The following is a 24,419-nucleotide window of genomic DNA, read 5'->3' on the forward strand; positions in this document are numbered from 1 at the left end:
CATTTAAAAAATCAGGAAATGGAAGTAAAGTCCAGTGCTAACATCATCATTATTGATGATAATTCTAGAGAGAAAATCAAAAGGGAGAAAAAGAATACTATTTATTAAAATAAGTAGCAAAAATAAGTATTTCTATAATGTATAATCTAAAAAGTTAGAAGCTACAGATATAAATTATATGGAATGCCAATATATACATTACAACTTTCCGGAATCTAGCTATAAGGCTGTCTCAACTTAAAAGGCATCAAACTCAAAACCAAGATTATAAACAACAAAATAATATGTCATCCTTATCAAAAAGTTTTCTCTATCTATAATGCTTTACTGAAGAGTAATAGCAGCACAAAGAAATTTGAATGGCACAGGGCACATGCCCACAGTTTGCTTCAAAGTTTATTGTATAAGCTATGATGACTGGTTCATACAAATGAAGCCAAAGCCAGACTAACTATATGTGGTTTAGTGCAATGTGTTACGGTGTCAATTGATTCTCAATTAACTGCTGCCATAGCTAGGGCTGGCTGGCTGGTAGGTGTAATCTAATAGTTTAATTGTTTTAGATCAAGATTTTGTAATAGCTTATATGTAATAGCTTAGTTTTTCTAAAACATTTTAACTTGTAAAAACAAGATTCTACTCTTCAATGTTACATGCATATAAACCAAAACGACCTCTAAATTGTATCACTGCTTACAAATACAGTTTTGCCCCGAAGCTTTATTTGGAGGATAGTAACTTCCTTCATAACATTCTAAACAAATATTAGATACCCCAGCCAAGATGTCCCAGTAAATGCCTCAATCAATAAAGAAGAGGTGGAAGATTTTAAATGTGTATACTATTTTAAATGTGCATTAATACAGCATACTAAACTAGGTATTTCTTTACAGAGGGAAAAGTGACATAAATAATAAACTGTAATTTGTGATAATTTCTAGAAAAGTCAAACCATGTTCCTAAATATGTCAAAGAAAACAAAATTGAAATCACCAAAACTGAAAAGCTAGAATAAAGTGTGACTGTCAAGCATATTTTGTTTAAAAAGTAAGATTGGAAAATAGTTTTAAATAATAATACTGATTATGAATATGAATACTAATTAAGGGCAGGAGCTAAAAGCCCATACCAACTCATCAGAGCAAAATGCTATAAACATTCAGAATTTTCTCTGATATGCATGATACCTAGTGAATGGATCACAGCTCAAGCAGAACTCTCAAGTAATCAGAGAGACTCAAACATTTTTCTCTCCTCCATATTAACGCTTTTCTTTTAACTCAGGGGTGTCAAACTGCTGGCCGGATGGGTCATGCAGAAGCCGCGCCCACCCCATTGCTGGCAATGGCAAAACTGTTCCGATACGGTGCATGATGTCACGTGACATCACGAGTTTGACATGTCTGTTCTAACCTCTCTGTACATGCCACACGTTGCAGGAAGATTTTAATGACCTTTAGAAATAATGACTGCCTTCTAAGCTACCTAAAACCATTTGGCAGAAGATAAAACAGATATTTCTTAAATAAATGAATAAATAAGCAAGCCAAACCAGTGTTTGCACATTAAAATTGATTAAAAGTTACTTCACAAGTTATTTTTAGACTGCCATTATGTTGAATTTATAGCATGCATTTCCTCTACCCATATAGTATATGTACAGGGTGAAAGGGGTCTGTCCAGTTCAAGCACGACCTGATATCTAAATCATTCTGATGGTGGGGGGAGAAGCCAATCTGTTTATGGACTCCTACCTTGGCATTTAGCAGGCTCTTTGCCCATCTGAGTGTATGTGTGTGTGTTTTATTTTAAAAGGAAGCCAGTCTTCAAAATGATTTATTTCCAAAGAAATCTGAGTCCATTACAGAGCTTCACAGGTAATCTCAGAAAATAAAAACGGGACTGTGACTGTAGGCCAGTGCTTTGTTCTGAAGCATATCTACCCATCTGTAAAAACCATAAAAGTCAGCTTGAGTAGTAGGAACAACACAGTGTGGTAGAAAGAATGACTTCCCAGTTGCTCTTTGTAAAATAGATGTTTTATGACTGGCTACATTCTGATGCATATTTTCCTTCCCATAGTGTCCATTATAGGGAATAAGAAGCCCCATTCAGGCTGCCCCCATAACATACTCTCATATATTTAATGTTCCAAGTGTTCAAATAGCTATTAGTATGGGTTTTAATCTTTTAAAAATACATACCATACATACATACAGTCAGTTTTAATCCCTAACATGCGAAAGGCTGTTTTATTTTAGAAAAATCATCTCCAATTTGCAATTTTCAGAATTTAAAAGGAATCATAAGATTTCTATACTGATTGTGTATATTGATTGAGAAAACAACCATTCTATACAACCTTGTGGCTGCACTGCAAATAATGTTATTGTCAGAAACTACTTGTGAAGATAAAGTACTGTATGCTTAAAAATGCTTGAAAGTGCAGATTGACACCTATGACTTTAGTTGGAGTCTGTTCCTAACTCTGATGATGCCAAAACAATAAAATGTTTCAAGAGATGACACAAATGTCAATATTTTGTACTTGCATCATGACATCCCAATGTATATAAGGGGAGAGTTTGTACTAGGCACATGGTTTATTCCTTGTTCCCTTTGCAAACATATCTTGGTCATGTGCCTCCTGAATTCAAAAATTTCAAATGTAGTGATTTTAAAAAATAATGCATGCTTACAAGTTCAACAAAAGGGCATACAGAATAATAAATAAAACCTTTTCTGGCAAAGTATTCATGTATCTATTTATACAGTATTTCTTTGACACTGACATGAAACTGCTATTTCTATGTCAGACCACTATTGTTAATTCAAGTCATAATGAGGAACCTGCAAACAATCATAGCTATTGAATCAAATCTAATTATCTAGGAAAAAGACAACTCTTCGTTTCTGTTCTTTTAACTTAGCAGTTATTTATACTGAGGTTTTTATACTTAGTACAACTTTAAAAAGTGTGGACTTCAACTTCCAGAATTCTGGGAGTTGAAATTCACACTTTTTAAGGTTACCAAGGTTGAGAAACACTGGTATTGTGGAAGCAGAAGCCCCATTGTTTTTCTCTGTTCTTCCAAGTGAATGACAACAATTTCTAGGCCCTGCTGAAGAATCACTTAGTAAATCTAGGTAATTTTCCCTCAACCGAAGAACATTTTTCTTTCCTCTTACAAATTCCTTTTGTAATGCCTAGTTTAATTCTAAAAGTGCCAGTTCAAAACCTGACAAAAGATGCTATACTAGAATTTGTTAGGGAAAACTGTCTAGGGAACATAACTGAATATTACTATAATAGAATACTTTTGTTCTAAACAAACACTAGCTGGAAGTGCATAGAAGTTACCCCATAATAATTTAAATACCATATTAGTGTCTCTCTGCTTGGTTAAATTGATAAGCACGAGGACACCCAAATATTAGAGAATATGAACCACTCCATGAAAGTTATCTCATTAGAATAGAAAAGGCACTGAAGTAGTTTCCAGCTGTTTACAAATAATCTACCAAAAAGGTAGAAAGTGGTTATGATCTAACACATTCCTTACATTGTTTTATATTAAATATAAGCTCCTGAACAAAAGGCATAGCTGTCAACTAAGTGCTATATTTAAATTTGTGAGCAACTTTCAGATGGTATGAGAGAAAACACATGTTGAATATAAACCTAGTTTTGGATATACCGTAATTATGAATTCCATGTCATGGTCCATTTTACAAAGGTAGAGAAACAATAAACCATATCAATACACAGTCTGTAGCAACAGTTGTGGAATCTTCAAATACACCTGGAAGAATACTAAAATCTGAATCATAACTGTGAAGATAAATAGAAAACCCTTTCTAGTATTTGAAGTATATCTACATTTTTAAAAAGGGCTATTGATCACTCATGGCACCTGCTCAGTTGTAAACACAAATGTTGACAGTTGATTCTCATAACCAGAAGATTCTGAGTAACCATTTGAAAAGATTCCTGGTTCTTCATAGACCAAAATAATTCAGTCCTACGCTACATAGATGATGTTTAAGGATAAAGAAACACATCAGCTTCTGTGATGATGTAATTCTTATCTTATTTGCTATGAGGTTTATAAATCACAAGTCTTAGAGAAATTGAATTAAGAACATTAATTCATTTCACACATTCTAGCAAGGAATGAAAGGTAATATTATTCTCAAAGTTTAAAAATTAAAGGCTATCATTTCTATGGCCTAAAAATTGAAGCCATTATCATTTTCTGGATTATCCAATTCCTTTCAACATTAAGAATTTAATCAGTCTTCATATTAGGCTTATTCAAATCACCAATATTGAAATTGAATTCTTTGAAGACTTGTATAAGAACAATTCCAATAGATACAGTGGTGAACCCACAAGCCATCCCCAAGAAGTCAACAACACCAACATTACTCCATTCTCTGAACAAAATGGCTGAGGCCAGCAAGACAAGAGTGGTGAATACTACATAGTATATGGCACCAAACACTGAGGAATCAAAACATTCTAGTGCCTTATTGATGTACCTAAACTGAATTATTATACTACATCCCAATACTGCTAACAGAACCAAACAGAGATATAATGCTCTTTGACTTGATGGATTATTGTGAAAGATATCTTGAGCAGCCAGTCCAATTCCTTTTGTACTAGGCACAGTGAAACTTCCTAACAATGAGCAAATACTGATGTAAACCATAATGTTAGTGGGTCCATGAGCTGGTGCAATCCAAAAGATAAGTAGAAGCAGCATGAGAAGCACAATACAGAGGTAACCCACGAATACTGAAAAACAAAGAATATAATAGCATAATTACGCTCAACCAAATAATATTTCTTGAAAACAATTCTATATTATATGACATTTACCCCAATGCTAGAAATCACAATGATCCATACTGCACATTGTTTATATGACATTAACTTACACTGGCTTTAACTTGATAACTTTCCAAATTCTATTTTGCAATAAACGTCATCATCAGTCAGGTTATATTACTATTACTATTATACTTCTCATCTTTCCTATTACCTATTTCCTTAGCTTTTTATGGCTATACCTTTGTTGTTTGCATCTCATGATTTATGCTGATTGCTTTGATTTATGTTGATTATTTAGTATCCTATGACTATCACTGAGTATTTTTTATGATAATTACATTTTATGATTATGATCATGATTTCTCACTTGTTGCTTGTATGTACACTGAGAGATTATGCACTGGAGACAAATTCCTTGTGTGTCCAATCACACTTCTCTAATAAAGAATTTTACCTATCTTAATGGTCTTTAGATTGCAATGTCCTTTAACTCTCAGCTGACATGTCAATGTAATGGGAATTATACACGAACATATTTGAAAAGAATAAAGTTTGGAAAGACTACATCTGGAAGTACCGTGAGGTTTTCTGCAGATGCCCATTCCTTCTCTTAAGTTATTGTTTTCCATCTGAATCAAACCATGGTAGGTAATCCTAAATTGTGGTCCTGGTTTTGACAATATGTTATTTAATTTATCATGGCAAATTATGCTTTTGATTCAGAAAAATGTTCTTTCAAAATGCATGTTTTTGTTTATATGTAAACTGAATACTGCAGAGAACATTTAGATTATCTTCCATGTTATTTATCATGGGCCAGTCAGTCATCAGGCATATTTAAGCAATGTAATTTTGTGATCTTTAATTCCGCCTTTATCTGGAAATTGTCTGAAACTATAAGTAATTACACATAGACCATCACTTTATTTTTTAATTTTCTTTAGAGAGATAAAACTACAGTCCAAAGTTTGCATTATCATTCTATGATAATCACAAACAGCTTATTAATCATGCCTACTCTTGGAAGCAGTCAGTGGTTTGCTCACCATTGAATCAACTATGTTGAATTTAGATCTTCTCCAATCTGGTCCTTTTGGAAGTACAATTTCCAGAATTTCCAGCTATCATGGTTTTTGGCTAATAGTCTGGGAGCTGTAATCCCAAACACAATTGGAATAGACCAGTGAATTGCTTTCTTTTGTGTTTAAAGTACACTGAAATAAATATGAGAAAATACATTCTCCTTTATTCTATGAGTTCTAACAATAATTTTACATCCAAAACCATTATTTATTATTTTAATTTCCAGCCTTGGTTGAATTTTTACATTCATAGTACTTATTTGTAACCCCAAGTAATAAAACTGCTTAAATCCTACTGAGTGAAATTATACAGAAGTACAATTAATTTAATTTAATTTAATTTATTAATATTTCTATACCGCCCTTCTCCCGAAGGACTCAGGGCAGTGTACAGGGCAAGAATAAAAACACAGAATTACAAAAGTTAAAAAGTAATTAAATACATGCCCATTAAAAATTAATTAATTAATTCATTCTTTATTATTTAATGAATTATATAAAAAAATTACCCAATAGCAAAACAAGCTTATTTTAAGCTTAAGTAATTTTTCCATTAAATTTTATTTCTTATTTTTATGTTATTCTTGTCTTATACAGAAGCTATTGGAAAACTTGTAAGTCTAATGTATTTCCCAATGGTAATTTTTAAAAAGGTAGTTATGCTTAGGACTGTGGAGCAAATGAGTTTCCATAATTAAAGATGAAAGAGGAGGGAAAAATGATGCATTCCTTTTGGAACAAAAAGTTGTTCAGCAAGAAATAAAAAGTAAGCCAACATTATACGTTGGAGCAATTTAAGTTTCTTTTCATTTTTGTCTTGTCACTCAGATTTACTTGTCAACGTGGTTAACCCAAACAATTAAATACCTGGATTTGTAAGCTTTTCTTCAAGCTCAGCCTGAGTGGTGACACTTTCAGACTTTGGAGAATGAATGATGAGAACAACAGAACCTGCGCAACTCAGGAGGCAGCCCAATTTACCCAAAATGTTCAGTTTTTCTTTCAGTAGATAGGAAGCTAAAATGGACCTTAGAAAGAGAGGATCAAAGAGAACATTTCAATCAGGTGTTCTGAGCTGTAAGGCAGGGGTCCCCAACCCCCTGTCCAAGGACCATTACCAGGCTGTGGCATGCCAACAACCAGTCCACACAAACAAGCAAAGCCCCATCCGTGAGATGCAGGCAGCACACAAAACCACACCCCCTCTGGTCCATAGAAAAACCTCTCTCCACAGAACTGGTCCTTGGTGCCCAAAAGGTTGGGGACCTCTGCTGTAAGGCAGACTATTCACAAAGGAGAGTTCCAAAAATCAAAGTAGCAACTATGTGATGGAAATCCTAACCATTTTTTTTACATGATACACATAAAGATAGATCATTTAGTTGTGGCTATTTTCTTCAGAGTTTGATCACTCTTTTGGAAATCCTTGCTGCAGGCTAAGAAATTATTCAACAGTGTTTGCTTCAGAAGGTAGTTCTCTTCATTTGTTTAAACCAGTGTTTCTCAACTTTAGCAATTTTAAGATATGTAGACTTCAACTCTCAGAATTCCCCAGCTAGCAACATGGGATATATTTCGATACTTGAGTTTGGCCTGGCAAGTGGGAATGCAAGATAGGAAAAGAGTGCTTCCCTGATGCATTTTGTATCAATGAAAAATACTCTGACTTGATCTCTCCTGCAAATTACATGTGACAATTTTTTTAAGTAACAGAACATTTCTTATAGCTGTTTATACAAGATATGTTTTCTTAAGAGATTCAACATGATGTGCAGCACCAGAGATGTAAAATCTTTTTTAAAAACCCTACCTGCCCTTGAGAGTCACTTCATGGTTCTTTGGATAGAGAGAGGACAGTGCCATTTCTGACAAAAATGCCCAAAAGGAATATAATATCTGGACATTAACTTAAATATTTATTTGAGAAAGGATAGCTAGCTATCTGAGGCAAAGTCCTAGAAGTATCACTCTGTCTTCTTTATGTAACTTTCTGGGGATTGAATCAGTTTTTAGCTCTGGATACAATTCCACAACATGAAGTAACACCAAGAGAGCCACTTAACTAAATGAAAAATTCAAAGGATGCACCTCATTTAGCCAGGATCTCTGAGAATCCAAGCACATTTTATTTTGAGTAGTTGAGAGGTTTGTGCACATTTTACATTTCAGTATTTAGGGATATAAACATCTGTCCATGTTCACAGTAAACCTTTGATAATGGCTTTCTTTGCTAAAAAAAATAAAAAAATGAATGAATGAATGCTTCATCTGCACATTTTAGAGGACAGAAAGAAATCTAAAAAACAACTAATTTCTTTTTCTTAAAATAAGGAACAAAAGGGAAGATAAGGAAAAAATAGGTCATTTTTAATGCAAAACAGAACAGATAAAAAATTAAACACTTATTGGTACTACAAGTAAAAATAATAATTGCAAGAAAATTGAACATAGTTGCATAGAATATAGGTACTCAGATGGATAATTTGATTTGAAGAAAGGGAAAACAAGGCAGAACAGAAAAAATCCTTACCCGAATGGGACTCCAAGTGCTCCAAGCGGAGTCACCAGAACAGTAGGAACTGCAGTATAAGCTAAGAAATTCCCAATCTGGCCAAGCGCCACTGTGGGGAAAAAACACAAATATGTGAACAGAAAACAAAACAAAACATTTCATTATTTTTGGAACAACTGATTTAGACTGCAGAGTTTTGGCATTTTATTGCTTTATTACCTCACGCTTGGCAGTTTTATTTTGTATGATTTCCTTCCTGTTTTAACCTGCGGTGTGTTTTTCTACCTGCATTTTAATTAATTAGTATGATTGTCCTTTATATTCACGGGTAGGAAAACTAGTAAATAGTGAGAAGAAAGTATTTTTTCTTTTAGCCTTAAGAAGTATAAAGAATGATGGCACTGTCGTTAAAGCCATAACCACTGTATTTCCATATCTAAATCACAACAGTATATTACCACCACCACCCCAAAAAAACTCAACAATTGCTGAGTATAGCTCGCTAATGATCTCTTAAGTTTGGGTGTTGAAAAGGGAAAAGTTGAGCATTCATAGCTCTGGAACTCAGAAGCAACAGAGTTGCTGATTTTGCTTCTGGCCCTTTGTTTTGAAACCCTGATAAACCAGAGGGACAAAAGGGAAATGAAAATGTTAGGAAGCTGCAATGATTCTCAGTCCTTTACATGCAAGCAACATTAAGATTGACATCACTAGAACAAGATGGAACACTTTTAGGGCTATGAGTTCAAGTATGCAAATAGCATGGATTTAGGTATTTTGCACCAGTCTTATCATGATGCAAATGACATGCAGTATTTAATTCCTGCCACTTCTGCAATTATATCATAATGTATTGACATCATATGCCATTTCACAGATGCCAATGGGTACTATTTTCATCTTTCCACAAAATCGCATTGACTATTCTTAGATCTTAATAAATTATTTATTTTGGATATATAGTTCCATTTTCTAGTTATAGATGCAAATGTGATGCCTTCTCCTGGTAAATAATCCTGAATACTGGCAGTGTAGAGGATATTGAACTAAAATGACTCCTATTCTGCATTGGTGTAAAGTATTTTGGTATATTCTTAATACATTTTATGCTAGCTGAAGGTTTCATTTCCTAAGACCTAATTTAACCTGTTCCAATCTGGTGCTTTCCAGGAGTGTCTGAATTACATTTTTTGGGCATTCCTAGCCTACAAGGCACCCGATTAGAAAATTTGGAATTGCAATATATCTGTAGAACAGCAAATTGATCTACTGTATGTTTAGGATTATATTATCAGTAGGATTATAATATTATCAGCCAACCAAAAAGAATTACAAGCAATCTAAATTGTTACACCCATCATGTTTAGGTTTTTTGTTGCTGTTGTTCTTTTCACAAGTTCATTTCCAGATGACAGCATTTAGATAAATTTGGCTAATTTTGAAAAAGATAGCAGAAATAGTCTTGATTAGTACTTGCATGGGAAAAACCACAAAATCCAAAGGTGTTAATTATACCAGAAGTAAAAATGGTATTTTAGGGGGGAAAAAAGCACTGGAAAATCATTCTGATATTGCTGCTTAATAAACTATGACAAATTCAGAGAAACAACTTTTTTATACAGAAAATGTGATTGCAAAACTGTAATTGTTAAAAAAAATATCTATGCATTGCCCATACATTTTTGTATCTAATAAGATGATTTCAGGTACATTCTGATTCAACCTTCTCCAGTCTGGTTCCTCCAGATGTATTTTTGATATGAATTACTTCCAGCAATTATCATCCAATATGATGGCAAATCATATAGATTTTTACTTTCCCCATAGATGTTCCTGGATAAAAACAATTTTATATTTAAATTTATATTTATATTTAAATTATATTGCCTGGGAGGGATACTGTATATAGTTTAGCCACCATATCCTGTGGTGTGAAATGAATGCTGCCAGCCAGAAATGTATCATGAAAAATACCAATGAAACAGTATCCTAGACTGAACATGTCAGCAGCTTTTCTTTAAATAGATATATTGGACCAGAGTTACAATCATCACTACTGATCTTATTGTCTTAACACATCTGGGTAGAAAACTATAGTCCTTCAATATGGTTTTAAGATGTAAAATTGTTCAAATATAGAAGATATACTTACTAGCAATAGTACCTGACCACCACACTATATCAGTTAAATATGAAGTCCCTGGATAGGTGAAAAATCAAAAAATGGATCATCAGTTTAAATTATATTTTATAGGTACAATTTTCTATAGCTTCAACAATATGTTAACTTTACCACTACCCCGCCTTACAGAGTTATTTAACTGAAGTGCATGAACCAATGCAAATATTTGTTGTATAACCATGAGTATAACCATAATTAGTATTACTTTTTATTGTTTGCTTCTAGTGAAGATAGTCATGTCCCTGGTATGGTTATTAGCAGGGCTTTTTTTGTCATAGAATGCTCAGAACAGACTTCTGGCACCTTTTTTGATGGATTTTTTCAACTTTTGCACAAGCTGTGCTACTCCCTCTATTGGCTTTCAAAAGCCAATAGGAATTGCTGCAGAGTGCGCTGAAAACCCGACCGGCAAACATTACACATGCAAGTTGTCTGCAACAAAGGCGAATTGGCAGGAACTTTGCACACCTCCCTGCTGCCCAACTACACCATCTCCTAGTTGTAAGTAAGATAGGACCAGGAGTGGGAGGTGGGGAGCAGCACTTAATTCTGCCCTGCCAACTCCTGCCTCGTGCTCACCCATGTCAGCCAGGCTGACCACAAGTCAGAAGGAGAAAACACAGTGGCAAAGAAACCCCCACCTCAAATAACTCACATTTTTCAAGTCTACCCTGCCCTCTGCGAGACCCTTGGCCCAATGGGGAGACGAGACGAGACCTGGTGGACATGATTTCCCTCTCCACCTCTTTTTAACGGTAGTCCTGAAGATACCTGAAGCAGACGGGAGTGGCAACGCCACAGTGCTTTGGGAGCCACGGGGCCCACTCTACATGGCAGGGCTGCGTAGGGTGGGCTGCGGGGCGGAGGTGGTGCTGGTGGTGCGGCTGCAGGCTCTGGGCGCGGAGGTGGCACGCATGGGACGCGGCGGGTGGCTGACCTTCCATGGGCCAGGCCAGCTGGTGGCCTACCCAGTGCGGGACCTGTGCTGCCCCGCCTCGCCCTGTGCAGCTTTGTGACCGCCGTGGAGCGCCTGGCCTGCAACGCCTGCTACCGCCTCGGCCTGCCTGCCGCCCGTGCCCTTCCACCGCCCCGCATCGGCATCTGGCTTGGTGACTGCAAGCTGTGCGCCATAGGTGTGCATTGTGGGAGACACACCACCTCGCACAGATTGGCCCTGAACAGCTGCACACATCATCCCGTGTGACTTGGAGGGGCTGGGGGTCACCTCCCTCAGCCAGGAACTGTGTCTCATGGCTATTTTAGTGGTTATCTGGAGTCTTGCAGATTTTATACGTCTATCTGAAGTGGTAATCTTAAGCATTTTTTTTCATAAACTACTTAAGGATATGCAACTATATTTTCTCATATTTATCTAATGTTACTTTTGCATCTACTTTTTTCAATCCATTTTCTTTCTGTCATTACTTCCCCAAGAATAAGAAATGTAAATTATAAGCTCCTCATAGCACAGTTCTATATCATTGTTAAAATACACTGGGCAATTATGGACATATTCATTCATATTCATAAATAGATTGAATTAACACTTTCCCCCTCACCTAAGCTTTTTCTCTTGTGTGTATAATTTGAACATAGCCAGGCCATTTTTTATCAGCAGTTGTAAAGAAATGGAAACAAAATGTTTAACTTATGTATTAATAACAATTTCTTTGCAATTCATTATCTTGTCAGTAACATGACTCCATCAATTAAACACATATATGTTGAAGGCAGCATATGCACTTGTATTAGACATCATCTCCCACTGCTAGTCCTTCCAAAAGGAACTCAATATATGTCATACTATATATGCAAAAGTTTGTCTCCTCTATTAAAGTGCAACACATCATTTTCCAAGTAGACAAAAAAATAATATACCATCTTTACTATACCCACCTGCAGTATATAAACATGGGGGAGCTATCTCACAATTTTTCACCCCTATGGCAGCCTACTATGCTGTCTTCATGATAAATTTGATAAAACAGAACTTAGTGTTCTAAGTTCATCATGAACTAAGTCTGATGAAAATAACTATTTTGGCAGGGATGAATTAATAGCATGCATTTTGGGTTATAGGAGCATCTCATTCACTTGAACCAATGTGATCATATCTTTAAAATGGTATGTACAAGCCAACAATAATGTGGTTGCTAATATAGGTAGGTCCGGCATATGAACTTTAGCTTTGCTTTAAAAAAAAGATATAGGGATGTTGTATTTGCCCTTTCAATTAGCAAATTAACAAAGGCTATTAAGTTTTCTGACAATCTTATTAATCTGCAAAGTTTTAAAATAAAAAAAGACATTTCTAATGACTACTAATTTTGACTTGTTTTCTGCCTCAGTCTCTGCATAATACAGGAAATTTGTTTAGTTGCGAAATCATGTCCAACCCATTGCGACCCCATGGACAACGTTCCTCCAGGCCTTCCTGTCCTCTACCATTTTCTGGAGTCCATTTAAGCTCATGCCTACTGCTTCAGTGACTCCATCCAGCCACCTTATTCTCTGTCGTCCCCTTCTTCTATTGCCCTCAATCTTTCCCAGCATTAGGCTCTTCTCCAGTGAGTCCTTCCTTCTCATTAGGTGGCCAAAGTATTGAGTTTAAACTTCAGGATCTGGCCTAAAGAGCAGTCAGGGTTGATCTCTAGGACTGACTGGTTTGAACGCCTTGCAGTCCAAGGGACTCACAGGAGTCTTCTCCAGCACCATAGTTCAAAGGCCTCAATTCTTTGGTGCTCAGCCTTTTTTATGGTCCAACTTTCACAGCCATACATTGCAACTGGGAAAACCATGGCCTTGACTATACACACTTTTGTTGGCAGGGTGATGTCTCTGCTTTTTAGTATGCTGTCTAGATTTGCCATAGCTTTAGTATGCTGTCTAGATTTGCTATAGCTTTAGTATGCTGTCTAGATTTGCCATAGCTTTCCTCCCCAGGAGCGTTTTGTAATTTCTTGGCTGCAGTCCCTGTTTGTGGTAATCTTGGAGCCCAGGAAAATAAAATCAGCTACTACCTCCATTTCTTCCCCATCTATTTGCCAGGAATTGAGAGGGCCGGATGCCATGATTTGGGTTTTCTTAATGTTGAGTTTCAACCCCACTTTTGCACTCTCTTTCTTCAGCTGCAAAATGAGGCTCTTTAGTTCCTCTTCACTTTCTGCCATTAGAGTGGTATCATCTACATATCTTAGGTTGTTGATATTTCTCCTGGCAATCTTAATTCCAACTTTTGATTCATCTAGCCCTGCCTTTCTCATGATGTGCTCTGTATATCAGTTAAATAGGCAGGGCAACAGTATACAGCCTTCCTATACTCCTTTCCAAATTTGGAACCAATCAGTGGTTCCGTGTCCAGTTCTCACTGTTGCTTCTTGACCCGTATATAGGTTTCTCAAGAGACAAATAAGATGGTCTGGTACTCCCATCTCTTTAAGAACTTGCCATAGTTTGTTGTGATCCACACAATAAAAGGCTTTAGCATAGTCAATGAAGAAGAAGTAGATGTTTTTCTGGAACTCCCAAGCTTTCTCCATGATGCAGTGTATTTTGGCAACTTGATCTCTAGTTCCTCTGCCTCTTTGAAGTCCTGTCTGTACTTCTGGTAGTTCTCAATCCACATACTGCTGGAGTCTAGCTTGTAGGATTTTAAGTATAACTTTACTAGCATGTGAAATGAGTGCAATGGTGCAATAGTTTGAACATTCTTTGGCACTATCTTTTTTTGAAATTGGAATATAAACTGACCTTTTCCAATCCTGTGGCCACTGTTGACTTTTCAAAATTTGCTGACAAATTGAGTGTAGCATTTTTACTGCATTGTCTTTTAAGATTTTGAATAGCTCAGCTGGAATATTGTCACCTCCACTAGCTTTGTTGTTGCTCAGATTTCCTAAGGCCCATTTCACTTCACATTCTAGGATGTCTGGCTCAGGGTCAGTGACCACCCAATTGTGGTTATCTGGGATGTTAAGCTTGTTCTTGTATAGTTCTTCTGTGTAGTTTTGTCACCTCTTCTTAATCTCTTCTGCCTCTGTTAGGTCCCTGCCATTTTAGTCCTTTATCATGCCCACCTTTGCATTAAATATTCCCTTCATATGTCCAATTTTCTTGAAAAGATCTCTGGTCCTCCCTATTCTATCATTTTCTTCTATTTCTTTGCATTGTTCATTTAAGAAGGCATTCTTATCTCTTCTAGCTATTCTCTGGAATTCTGCATTCAACTGGGTGTATCTTTCTGTTTCTCCCTTGCTTTTCGCTTCCATTCTTTCCTCAGCTATTTGCAGTTTCCTCAGACAGCCATTTTGCTTTCTTGCATTTCTTTTAGTTTGGGATGGTTTTAGTTGCTACCTCTTGTACAATGTTGCGAACCTCCATCCATAATTCTTGGGGTTGGGTTTTGGGGTTGGGTATCATCAATATGCTGATGATTTTCATTTCGACCCCAAACCACCCCAGTGATGCCCTCGACGTGATGTCCCGCTGCCTGGAGGCGGTTCGGGTCTGGATGGGGAGGAACAGGCTTTGGCTCAACCCTGACAAGACTGAGTGGCTGTGTGTGCCGGTGTCTCGGGAAATTCAGATTATTCCATCGTTAACTATGGGGGGTGAGATATTACCCCCCGTAGATAGGGCTCGCAACTTGGGTGTCCTCCTAGATTCACAGCTCTCTTTGGAAGATCATATAGGAGCTGTGACTAGGGGGGCCTTCGCCCAGGTTCACCTGGTGCGCCAGTTGCGGCCCTATCTGGACCGGGATGCCTTGCGCACAGTCACTCATGCACTCGTGACCTCCCGTTTGGACTACTGCAACACTCTCTACATGGGGCTGCCCTTGAGGACTACTCGGAGGCTCCAGCTGGTGCAGAATGCGGCCACGCGAGTGGTGGTGGGGGTTTCCCGATGCTCCCATGTAACACCTCTACTCCGCGAGCTGCATTGGCTTCCGGTTGTCCTCCGGGTAAGATTAAGGTGCTGGTTATGACCTATAAAGCCCTAAATGGCATGGGTCCGGGTTACTTACGGGAGCACCTGCGGCCGGCATTAACTTCCCTTCGTCCAGTGCGCTCCTACAGAGAGGGCCTCCTTAGGGTGCCGTCGGTCAAAGAGTGTCGACTGGCGACCCCCCCAGGGGGAGGGAGTACTCTGTGGGAGCGCCAGACCTTTGGAACCGTTTACCGGTTGAGCTCCGGATGGCTCCCGACCTTCGCTCCTTCCGATGTGACCTAAAAACATACTTATTTCAACAAGCCGGCCTGGTCTGATGGGTTTAGGGGTATTTTAATATTATTGTATTAACATTGAATTGGGCTGTAGTATTTAATATTTTTTAAACTTTTGTATACTGTATTTTATTGTATTGCCCTGTACACCGCCCTGAGTCCTTCGGGAGAAGGGCGGTATAGAAATTAATATTATTATTATTATTATTATTATTATTATTATTATTATTATTATTATTATTATTATTATTATTATTATTATTATTATTTCTTCAGGCACTCAGTCTATTAGATCTAATTCCTTAAGTTTATTTGTCACCTCTACTGTGTATTCATCAGGGATATGATTTAATTCATACCTGACTGGCCTAGCGCTTTTCCCTACTTTCTTTAATTTAAGCCTAAACTTTGCAACAAGAAGCTCATGGTCTGAGCCACAGTCAGCTACTGGTCTTGTTTTTACTGACTGTATAGAGTCCTCTCCATCTTTGGCTGCAGAGCACATAGTCAATCTGATTTCTGTGTTGGCCGTCTACTTATGTCCATGTGTAGAGCCATCTCTTGGTTTGTTGACACTGAGTGTTTGCTATGACCATCATATTCTCGACAAAATTCTATCAGCCTGTGCCCTGCTTCATTTTGTACTCCAAGGCCAAACTTGCCTGTTATTCTGGTTATCTTTTGGCTTCCTACTTTAGCATCCCAATCCCCCATGATGATAAGGACATCATTTTTTGGTGTTAGTTCTATAAGGTGCTGTAGGGCTTCATAGAACCGGTCAATTTCAGCCTCTTCAGCACCGGTGGTTGGGGCATAGACTTGGACTACTGTGATATTGAATGGTTTGCCTTGGATTCGAACTGAGATCATTCTGTCATTTTGGGGATTGTATCCCAGTATTGCTATTCCTACTCTTTTATTGACTATGAAGGCTACTCAATTTCTTCTGAGGGATTCTTGCCCACAGTAGTATACCTGATGGTCATCTGAATTAAATTAACCCATTCCTGTCCATTTTAGTTCGCTGATTCCTAAGATGTCGATGTTCAGTCTTGTCATCTTGTTTGACCACGTCCAGCTTGCCTTGATTCATGGATCTTACATTTCAGGTTCCTATGGAGAAAAAATCTTTACAGTATTGGACTTTCCTTTCACCACCAGATGCATCCACAGCTGAGTGTCCTTTCAGCTTTGGCCCAGTCGCTTCATTCTTTTTGGCAGTACTAGTACTAGCCCTCTGTTCTTCCCCAGTAGCATATTGGACACCTTCCGACCTGAGGGGCTCATCTTCCAGCGTCATATCTTTTTTGCCTTTTGGTACTGTCCATGGGGTTTTCATGGCAAAGATACTGGAGTGGGTTGCCATTTCCTTCTCCAGTGGATCATGTTTTGTCAGAACTCTCCGCTATGACCTGTCCATCTTGGGTGGCCGTGCATGGCATAGCTCATAGCTTCATTGAGTTATGCAAGCCCCTTCGCCGCGACAAGGCAGTAATCCACAAAGGGGAGTACAGAAAATACTGGAAGGTATTTCAGAAAGCACAAACAATTATTGCCAAGTGGGTGCTGCCTATTCAGAACCCAACTTCCATCTTTTATCCAAAATTTGCATTGTTTAGGATTTTAGTATATGAGCAGTAAAAACAGCAGATTGTAAGTATTCAGTAAGGAAAAGCATGAAGCCCAATGTGAATGTGAACTAATGTGAATAGCTGAATGTCTACGGAGATTCTCAATAATCCAGGTCATGGTTGTCTCAAAGTTATTTTTTCCAAAGGTAACTGGACTATGTTTTTTTCCCTTGAAGAAGAATAAGAAAAACTTTTGCTTTTCATCCAAGAAGCTTCATCAGTTCTGATTATGTGAATGTGAATGGCTAACTCTTCTTTGTAAAATTGACATTGTTAATGTTAGACTAATCTGTTTCCCCCCTCTATCAAGACAAGAGGACAAGAAATCATCCAATGGATGAAGAGTTAAAACATACAGTAGAATATATTTGTTCACTTGACTGGATGGTTAATTTGAAGAATGAGTGAACCCCACGTTTGCGCTAGCTTCATGGCGTCATGCTATCGTTGCTGCAAGTGCAACATCCCCACTTGTACTAGCATCATGGCATTGCGCTGATGCTAGTGTCGCCCAAGCTTTGTTCAGGCATTTGTGGCCCCATTTGCATTGAGCACACAATCACAGCCCCATTTGTGCACGCACGGCCCCATTTCCACATGCACATGCTCGCATGTGTAAAGCCGCCTTCACACACACACACCAGGCCACCAACCCAGAAAGGTTGGGGACCCTTGTTTTAAGTCTTGAAGACTCAATGTATATGAATGGTTTGAGGAACCCTGCCTCCATATTTCAAATGCAAAATAATAACAGGATGAGAGTGGGTGTTTCCATGTTCTGCTTACAAAATCCAGACGAACCTGATTGGCCACTATGGTAAACAAAATGCTGGATTAAATTTCAATCCAGTAGATTCTTATGTTATTGCTAGTCTCCAAATTCTATTTCTTTTTTTAAAAAGCTGTCAAAACCTAATGCATAGTAATTATTACTCTCATAATCTTTAAAAGAAAACAAAAACAATGATAAGTGAACTAAATAAGCTCTTTAAAAATCCAATCCTACTTTTTTGTTTCAAATTGTTTACACAGAGCAAAAGTGGAACATGAATTTATCACAAGTGATTGTGGAAAATGCAAACTAGATATGCTAGATGTCAAGTTTCCGACATATGGGCTGCAAACATTGACACTAGATCAGGGGGTCCCCAAACTTTCTGGTTTGGCAGCCTGGGGTGGGGGGGTGGAGGCGCCTTTATGCATATGAGCACGCACCCACACGAATGGGACAGTGCATGCATGAACAGTGCCGTGATTGCACATCTGATGCAAACAGGGCCACAAACGCCCATGCAATGCTCGGGCAACACTAGCGCCCACACAATGCCTCAATGCTAGCGCAAGTGGGGATGTTGCACTTGCAGAGACGATAGCACTGGCATGACACCACGACACTACTGTGAATGGGGTGTGTGCTTGTGGCAATGCTAGCACCCACCTGATACTTATGGCATTGCTAGCGCCCGTGCAACGCCATGACACTAGGGCGAATGGGAGGTACGCTTGTGGCAACACTAGTGCCCACCAGTGGCGTAGCGTGGGGGGTGCAGGGGGGGGCGGCCGCACCGGGCGCAACATCTGGGGGGGGCGCGCTCGCACTGAGCTGCTCAGGGAGCCCCAAGGGCTGCACAGAGTCGGCTTGGCTCCGCTCTCGAGCTGCTCTTTCTTGCAAAGCGAAACGAGTCCGGCAGGTGAGATGGGCGGCCACATAAACTGAATAAAATAAATAGAAGCGCCCAACTCTCCGCCCAGGCTCAGGCCAACCGCAAGCGCCCCGCAGGCGCCCCAGCAGGCTTGGCTGAGCGAAGACGGACCCGCCGGCCTGCTGGCCTAGCTTCGTGCGCATGCGTGGCTTTATTTAGCGGGGCTCACGTGCGAGCTTGAATGCAGCGGCTCTTGCAGGTCGGAGCCCCGCCCAGCCGCCCTCGAGAGGGACCCGGAAGCATCCCGCATGCGCGCGACTCTTCTTGGAAAGTCTACGCCACTGCAGGGCGCGTCTTTTCGGCGGTGCCATGACGTCACCGGGTTAGGGGGCGCAAATTGCCCCGGGTGCTGACAACCCACGCTACGCCACTGGTGCCCACCCAATGCTTACGGCATTGCTGGTGCACGTGTGACACAACGCTCGTGCGAGTAGGGGGTGTAAGTACACAGGTCAGCCACTCATGCAAGCCAAGAGACCATGGCCCAGTAGTGGGCCACGGACCATAGGTTGGTGACCCCTGTGAAAGATGAGTACAGAATAGCTGGTCAGCATGAGCTCCAAATAATTAGCTACTTGTACAAATGAAATAAAATGGATTCCTGAAGCAAACAATCAAATAGATCTTTCTTTTCCAAACAATAATAGCTTTCTATTTTGAAATTGCTATTTGATATTTCTATGCTAATTGAATTATTCTTATATCTCAATTATGAAAGGAGGAGATTTTCAAGGATAAAATACCTGAAAACCAATGAGTTACAACTTTATATTGCCCAGTGTGTTTGATGTTGTATCTATATATAATGCCATTAATTAATTTTTTGGAAATAACATACACACATCAGCAAGAGTTAACGAAGCAATATCAGCAGAGATGCTGCTGCATATGTGGTTATAACGATGACATTGGTCTTCTATCCCATCTCATTTTCCTAGAAGAGTCATATAATTGCTTAACTGCAAGATAAGCACTAAACTGGATTTAGATTGCATGCTGGATATGGTTAAAAGTTATTTAGATCACATAACTAGTGGTTAAGACTCTTCGTTGACCACAATTTAATTATAGCTTATGAGAAGTCAATAATCAAACCAAATCATGACTTCAAGTGTTATGCTAATCAAGTCAGTATATAAGATTTTTGAGAACTTAAAAATTACTGACCATGTAAAATGTTATAATTTCCCTTGCCAATACATAATCAAGGTCCTGTATACGTGGGATATCAAGAATACACAAGCCACCATGTAGTCCATGTGGTAGGCATAGATTAAGTAGAGTATATTACTCCATATTCTTGTCCAAAGAAAGTGGATAATATTTCTCACTTTAATTACTCTCAATTCCATGATTCTTCCCAGGAGCATAAATATCCCATAAGGCAGCATAAATCTACTACAATATGGAATTGTACCTGGATCTTCCAGTTCCTGATTCAATAAATACTAATACAATAAATACCTAAATATACATTCCTGCTACACTGGAACAGGAATAATTATTTCAGTGGGTTTTCAACTATATTTCTTAATAATTCAATGCCAAAACCACTGTATTCACAAGCAAATTAATTTATATTTGCAGTTTCTTCTGCAAGCATGGGAATAGTTCTATCATGGTATACAGTCACTTTCTCCAGAATGGAACAAGCACATTACATACTGATTATCAGCTAAGTCTACTGTAAATAAAACTGGTAATGCTGTTTTGAGACCAAAAATATATTTCAACTTTATGTGATACTTTCACATTCTTCATGAATTAAATAATTTGTGAAATAATTCTAAGAATGAAATGCTTGTTGTATTATATAATGCAAGTTGCTCTCTAATTTGAAGAGAAGCCTATCAAAATAAATTACTATTTACTTTGTTGTTTGAATGTTTCATTTATTAATCTCAAACAATCAAATACTGTAGATGGATTTTAGAGAATAATATTTTGGTACTGTGTCTATCTAGGTAGAGCCAATAGGGGGATCACAGAAATATCCAATATGTAAAGTCTACTGTAGAATAGGACTGCTCTGGAATGCAGAACTTAATGGCCTTGTAACAGAATTGGGTACAGATTAAATGCAAGTATTCCCCCAAAGACCAGTTTGGCATGCAAGAGTTTATATTAGAAATGCAACTATCACCTTTCTGTCTATATCTGATTTCAGAATATAGGAGAATTTTCTCAGTGAATGAGAAAAAAGGCCCATTAACAGAAATACAGTTAAATGTGAATTTGGGGGCCTGCGTGTTTGCTATATTGAGGATTCATAATGATCATTACCAAAGGTCAAAGAACAGTGCAAAAGGCTATACAACCCTTTGGGAGTAATGGATGAATTCTGTGTATTTTGCTTATACAAAGTCCTCTATGTGCGACTTAGCAAACCATTTCTGAATCTATGATCAGATCTACATAATATATTTTTGTTTAGTGCTTTATAAGAATCTAGATTATAAACGTAGTTTAAGTTACAGGAAAGCACAATCCAGGTAAATATCTTCAAAGTATGTGCAATGTGAAAATAGAATCAATTATTCCAGAGAGGTGATGGGTTTCCATTTATTAGATGTATTCCCACAGAAGTTGGGTAACCTTTTGCCTAGCATGTTTTCTTTTGGATTCCTGAATGGATTAGATCTGACATTCTAAATCAATGTTTCTCAAAGTTGGCAACTTTAAAATATGTGAATTTCAACTCCCAGAATTCCCCAGCATGGTTGATTGGGGAATTCTGGGAGTTGAAGTCAGCAGATCTTAAAAGTTGCCTTGAAAAACACTGGTGTAAATGGTCTTGTCCAAGCTCAGTGATTCTATAAGAAACTCCTTGGTGTTAATTTATTTTAAAAAAAAAACATAAATTCAGATTATAAATGGAAATTACAAACTTAAACTGAGCCAATAATATGCTATAGCATCTGCTGGAATAAGGGGACAAAATAGCATTTGAAATATTGAAAAGGCTGCCTGAACTCCTGGCCCCTGACATCTGAGAGATTTTATTTAGCATTCATGCTCAGTTATAATCCTTTTGCAAATCAAGTGCCTACATTCATAATGCAGACATAAAAGCACTGACTTTTGAAAAAGTACAGATATCATTACAAACTTGAAAAAGAAAACAATAAAGGAGGGGGTGTGGCTGGATTGGAGAGCTGATGAGTTAGCCATCGTGGTGGTGATCCAAACCGGAGAAGGATTGCAAGGTGTATTCGCAATGGTCATGCTAAATATTTATGTCTGACACTGCCTAAAACCAAAGATAACGCCTTGGAACGAAATAGTCTGCTTTAAAGTAGCCTTCCCCAATTTAGCGCCAGGACTGGGAATTCTGGGAGTTGTAGTCAGGCAACTCTGGAAGCATTGTGTTGATCGGGGAAGGCAGTCGCGAGGCCTGGATTTGCTAAATATTTTGATTAATCGCTCCCGGAGGATGACCTCCGTGTAGGGTAGCAGGGGCTCCAGGAAAGGCGGCGTACGAAAACCGGGGTGGGCTCGGCGAAGTGGGAGACCAGGCATAGGATGCTAGCTGTTGCAAAGCCATCAGAGTGTTTCTGCTGCAGCCCGAAGGGACGGGGACCAGGGGGCCATACCTCGTCCTCTTGCCCGCACGATTCCCTTTTTCTGCAGCACGAACGTGGAGCCATTGACCAGGCTGGACACCACAGCCACGCTCAAGCCCAAAGAGACCGCAGCAGGACCGGGATTCGGCGAGCCTCCGTCTCCTGGAGCCGCTGCTGCGCCGACAGCCATCCTCATGCCCGGGCGGCGGTGCCAGCACCAAGGACGCCCAGCTGCTCGGCCAGCCTCTTTCTTTCTACTCTTTCTCCTAAGCCGGCCAGCAACCAGCAGCGGCTCTGCGGGATCCGCCCTGAACCACAAACTCCTCCCCCAGAGCTGCTTGCTGCTGCTGCTGCTGCTGCGATCTTAGTGCCCTCTGGCACCACCACTCAATAAAACCGAGGGGTCTTTGCCCTGACAGCCAAGGGAAGTGGAAAGAGAACAGAGCGCGGGCAGAGGATCCTCTCTTTACTCTCAGCATTCCCTCGCAAGATCAGGCTGGTCAGAAAATTGCGCGACGATGCGAGTAAGTGGCCCGCACTCTGCACCATGACATCATGGCCTTCCACCATGACGTCATGCTCATGCAGGCTGGTGGCGTCAGTCAGAATACGGAGCTTAGAATATTGTTATGGGCTGGAACCGTTGGTCTTTTAGCGCAAAATAATCTTCACGCGCAAATTACGGGTACCTTTATGATTTAAATGCTCAATTCTATCCAGGCTTTACCCCTCCAGACAGTTTCCGTGAAAATGAGGCTTTCTTCCAGGAAACAGTTTAACAATTGCAGAAAAAGAACGAAAGGCGTCCAAAACCTCGTTAAGCCAAAAGAACTTTATTCCTCTTCAGCTTCAAATCACAAGGTCACAAGAGTTTTCCCTGAGCCAAATGGATAAGGTTGGTTCTTTCAAGCGTGCTCCGAGTCATGCCAGATTGCCTAAATCTTTTTTTGAAATGAAGGATGATCTGGAATTGCGAGATATTTGGCGTGACACACACCTGCATGAAAAGGATTATACTTTTTTTTCTGATAGACATCAATCTTTTTCTAGGATTGATTTTATTTTGCTGACTAATGACTTTTTTTCTAGGATTAAGAAGGTGAAGATCTGTGCAAGAGCTATTTCTGATCATAGTCCAGTTTGGTTAGAGATCAATAAGGACAATAGAGATAGGCGCTCGTGGCGCGTAAATGAGAATTTGTTTAGAAATCAGAGAAATGTGGAAGAATGTAAACAGCGGATGAAGGATTTTTTTGAAATTAATATGAACAAGGATAATTATCAGCCCAAATGCTGGAGGTGTGGCGATGAAGAGGCAACATATTTTCACATATGGTGGACTTGTAAAAAGGTTAAGGCCTTTTGGATAAAAATTTGGTGGAACATGCAGAAGATTTTCAAGCAAAGGATAAAGTTTTGTCCGCAACTTTTTTTGTTGGGCATAATTACAGATGCTACGGTTGTGGACACTAAGTTGATGTTGAACCTAATTACAGCAGCAAGACTCTTAATAGGTCAATATTGGAAGATGGAGGAACTGCCGACTATAGAAGAATGGACTTTAAAGGTTTCTGACCTGGCAGAGATGGCAAAGATCTCGGCTTATTTGAAAGATCACTCGCAAGAACGTTATATTATGGAGTGGAGAAAATGGATTGAGTATATCCAGAACAAATATGGGACT

The 24,419-nt window shown here is 38.9% G+C and overlaps 1 protein-coding gene across 1 annotated transcript; it reads right to left on the bottom strand.

The window, feature by feature from the left end:
• Positions 1-112: 112 nt before the first annotated feature.
• Positions 113-22,974, bottom strand: LOC308667177 (magnesium transporter NIPA1). The gene is made up of 5 exons (XM_081326309.1): positions 22,766-22,974; positions 10,584-10,631; positions 8,450-8,540; positions 6,787-6,947; positions 113-4,801 (listed from the first exon to the last, which is right to left on the bottom strand). Exons 1-5 carry the CDS (start codon positions 22,929-22,931, stop codon positions 4,290-4,292), a joined length of 978 nt encoding a protein of 325 aa, XP_081182435.1. The 5' UTR covers positions 22,932-22,974; the 3' UTR covers positions 113-4,289.
• Between the last annotated feature and the right edge of the window lie 1,445 nt (positions 22,975-24,419).

Source organism: Vipera berus (genome assembly GCF_964194415.1).
Source record: "Vipera berus genome assembly, chromosome: 4".
Lineage (NCBI taxonomy): Eukaryota > Metazoa > Chordata > Lepidosauria > Squamata > Viperidae > Vipera > Vipera berus.

Coding starts and splice junctions, on each gene's coding strand:
- LOC308667177 (XM_081326309.1), bottom strand. CDS start 22,931: ATGAGGATGGCTGTCGGCGCAGCAGCGGCTCCAGGAGACGGAGGCTCG. Junction 10,632..22,765: donor CGTGCGGGCAAGAGGACGAG/GTATGGCCCCCT, acceptor TCACCTATCCAG/GGACTTCATATTTAACTGAT. Junction 8,541..10,583: donor GTGGTCAGGTACTATTGCTA/GTAAGTATATCT, acceptor TTTTCCCCACAG/TGGCGCTTGGCCAGATTGGG.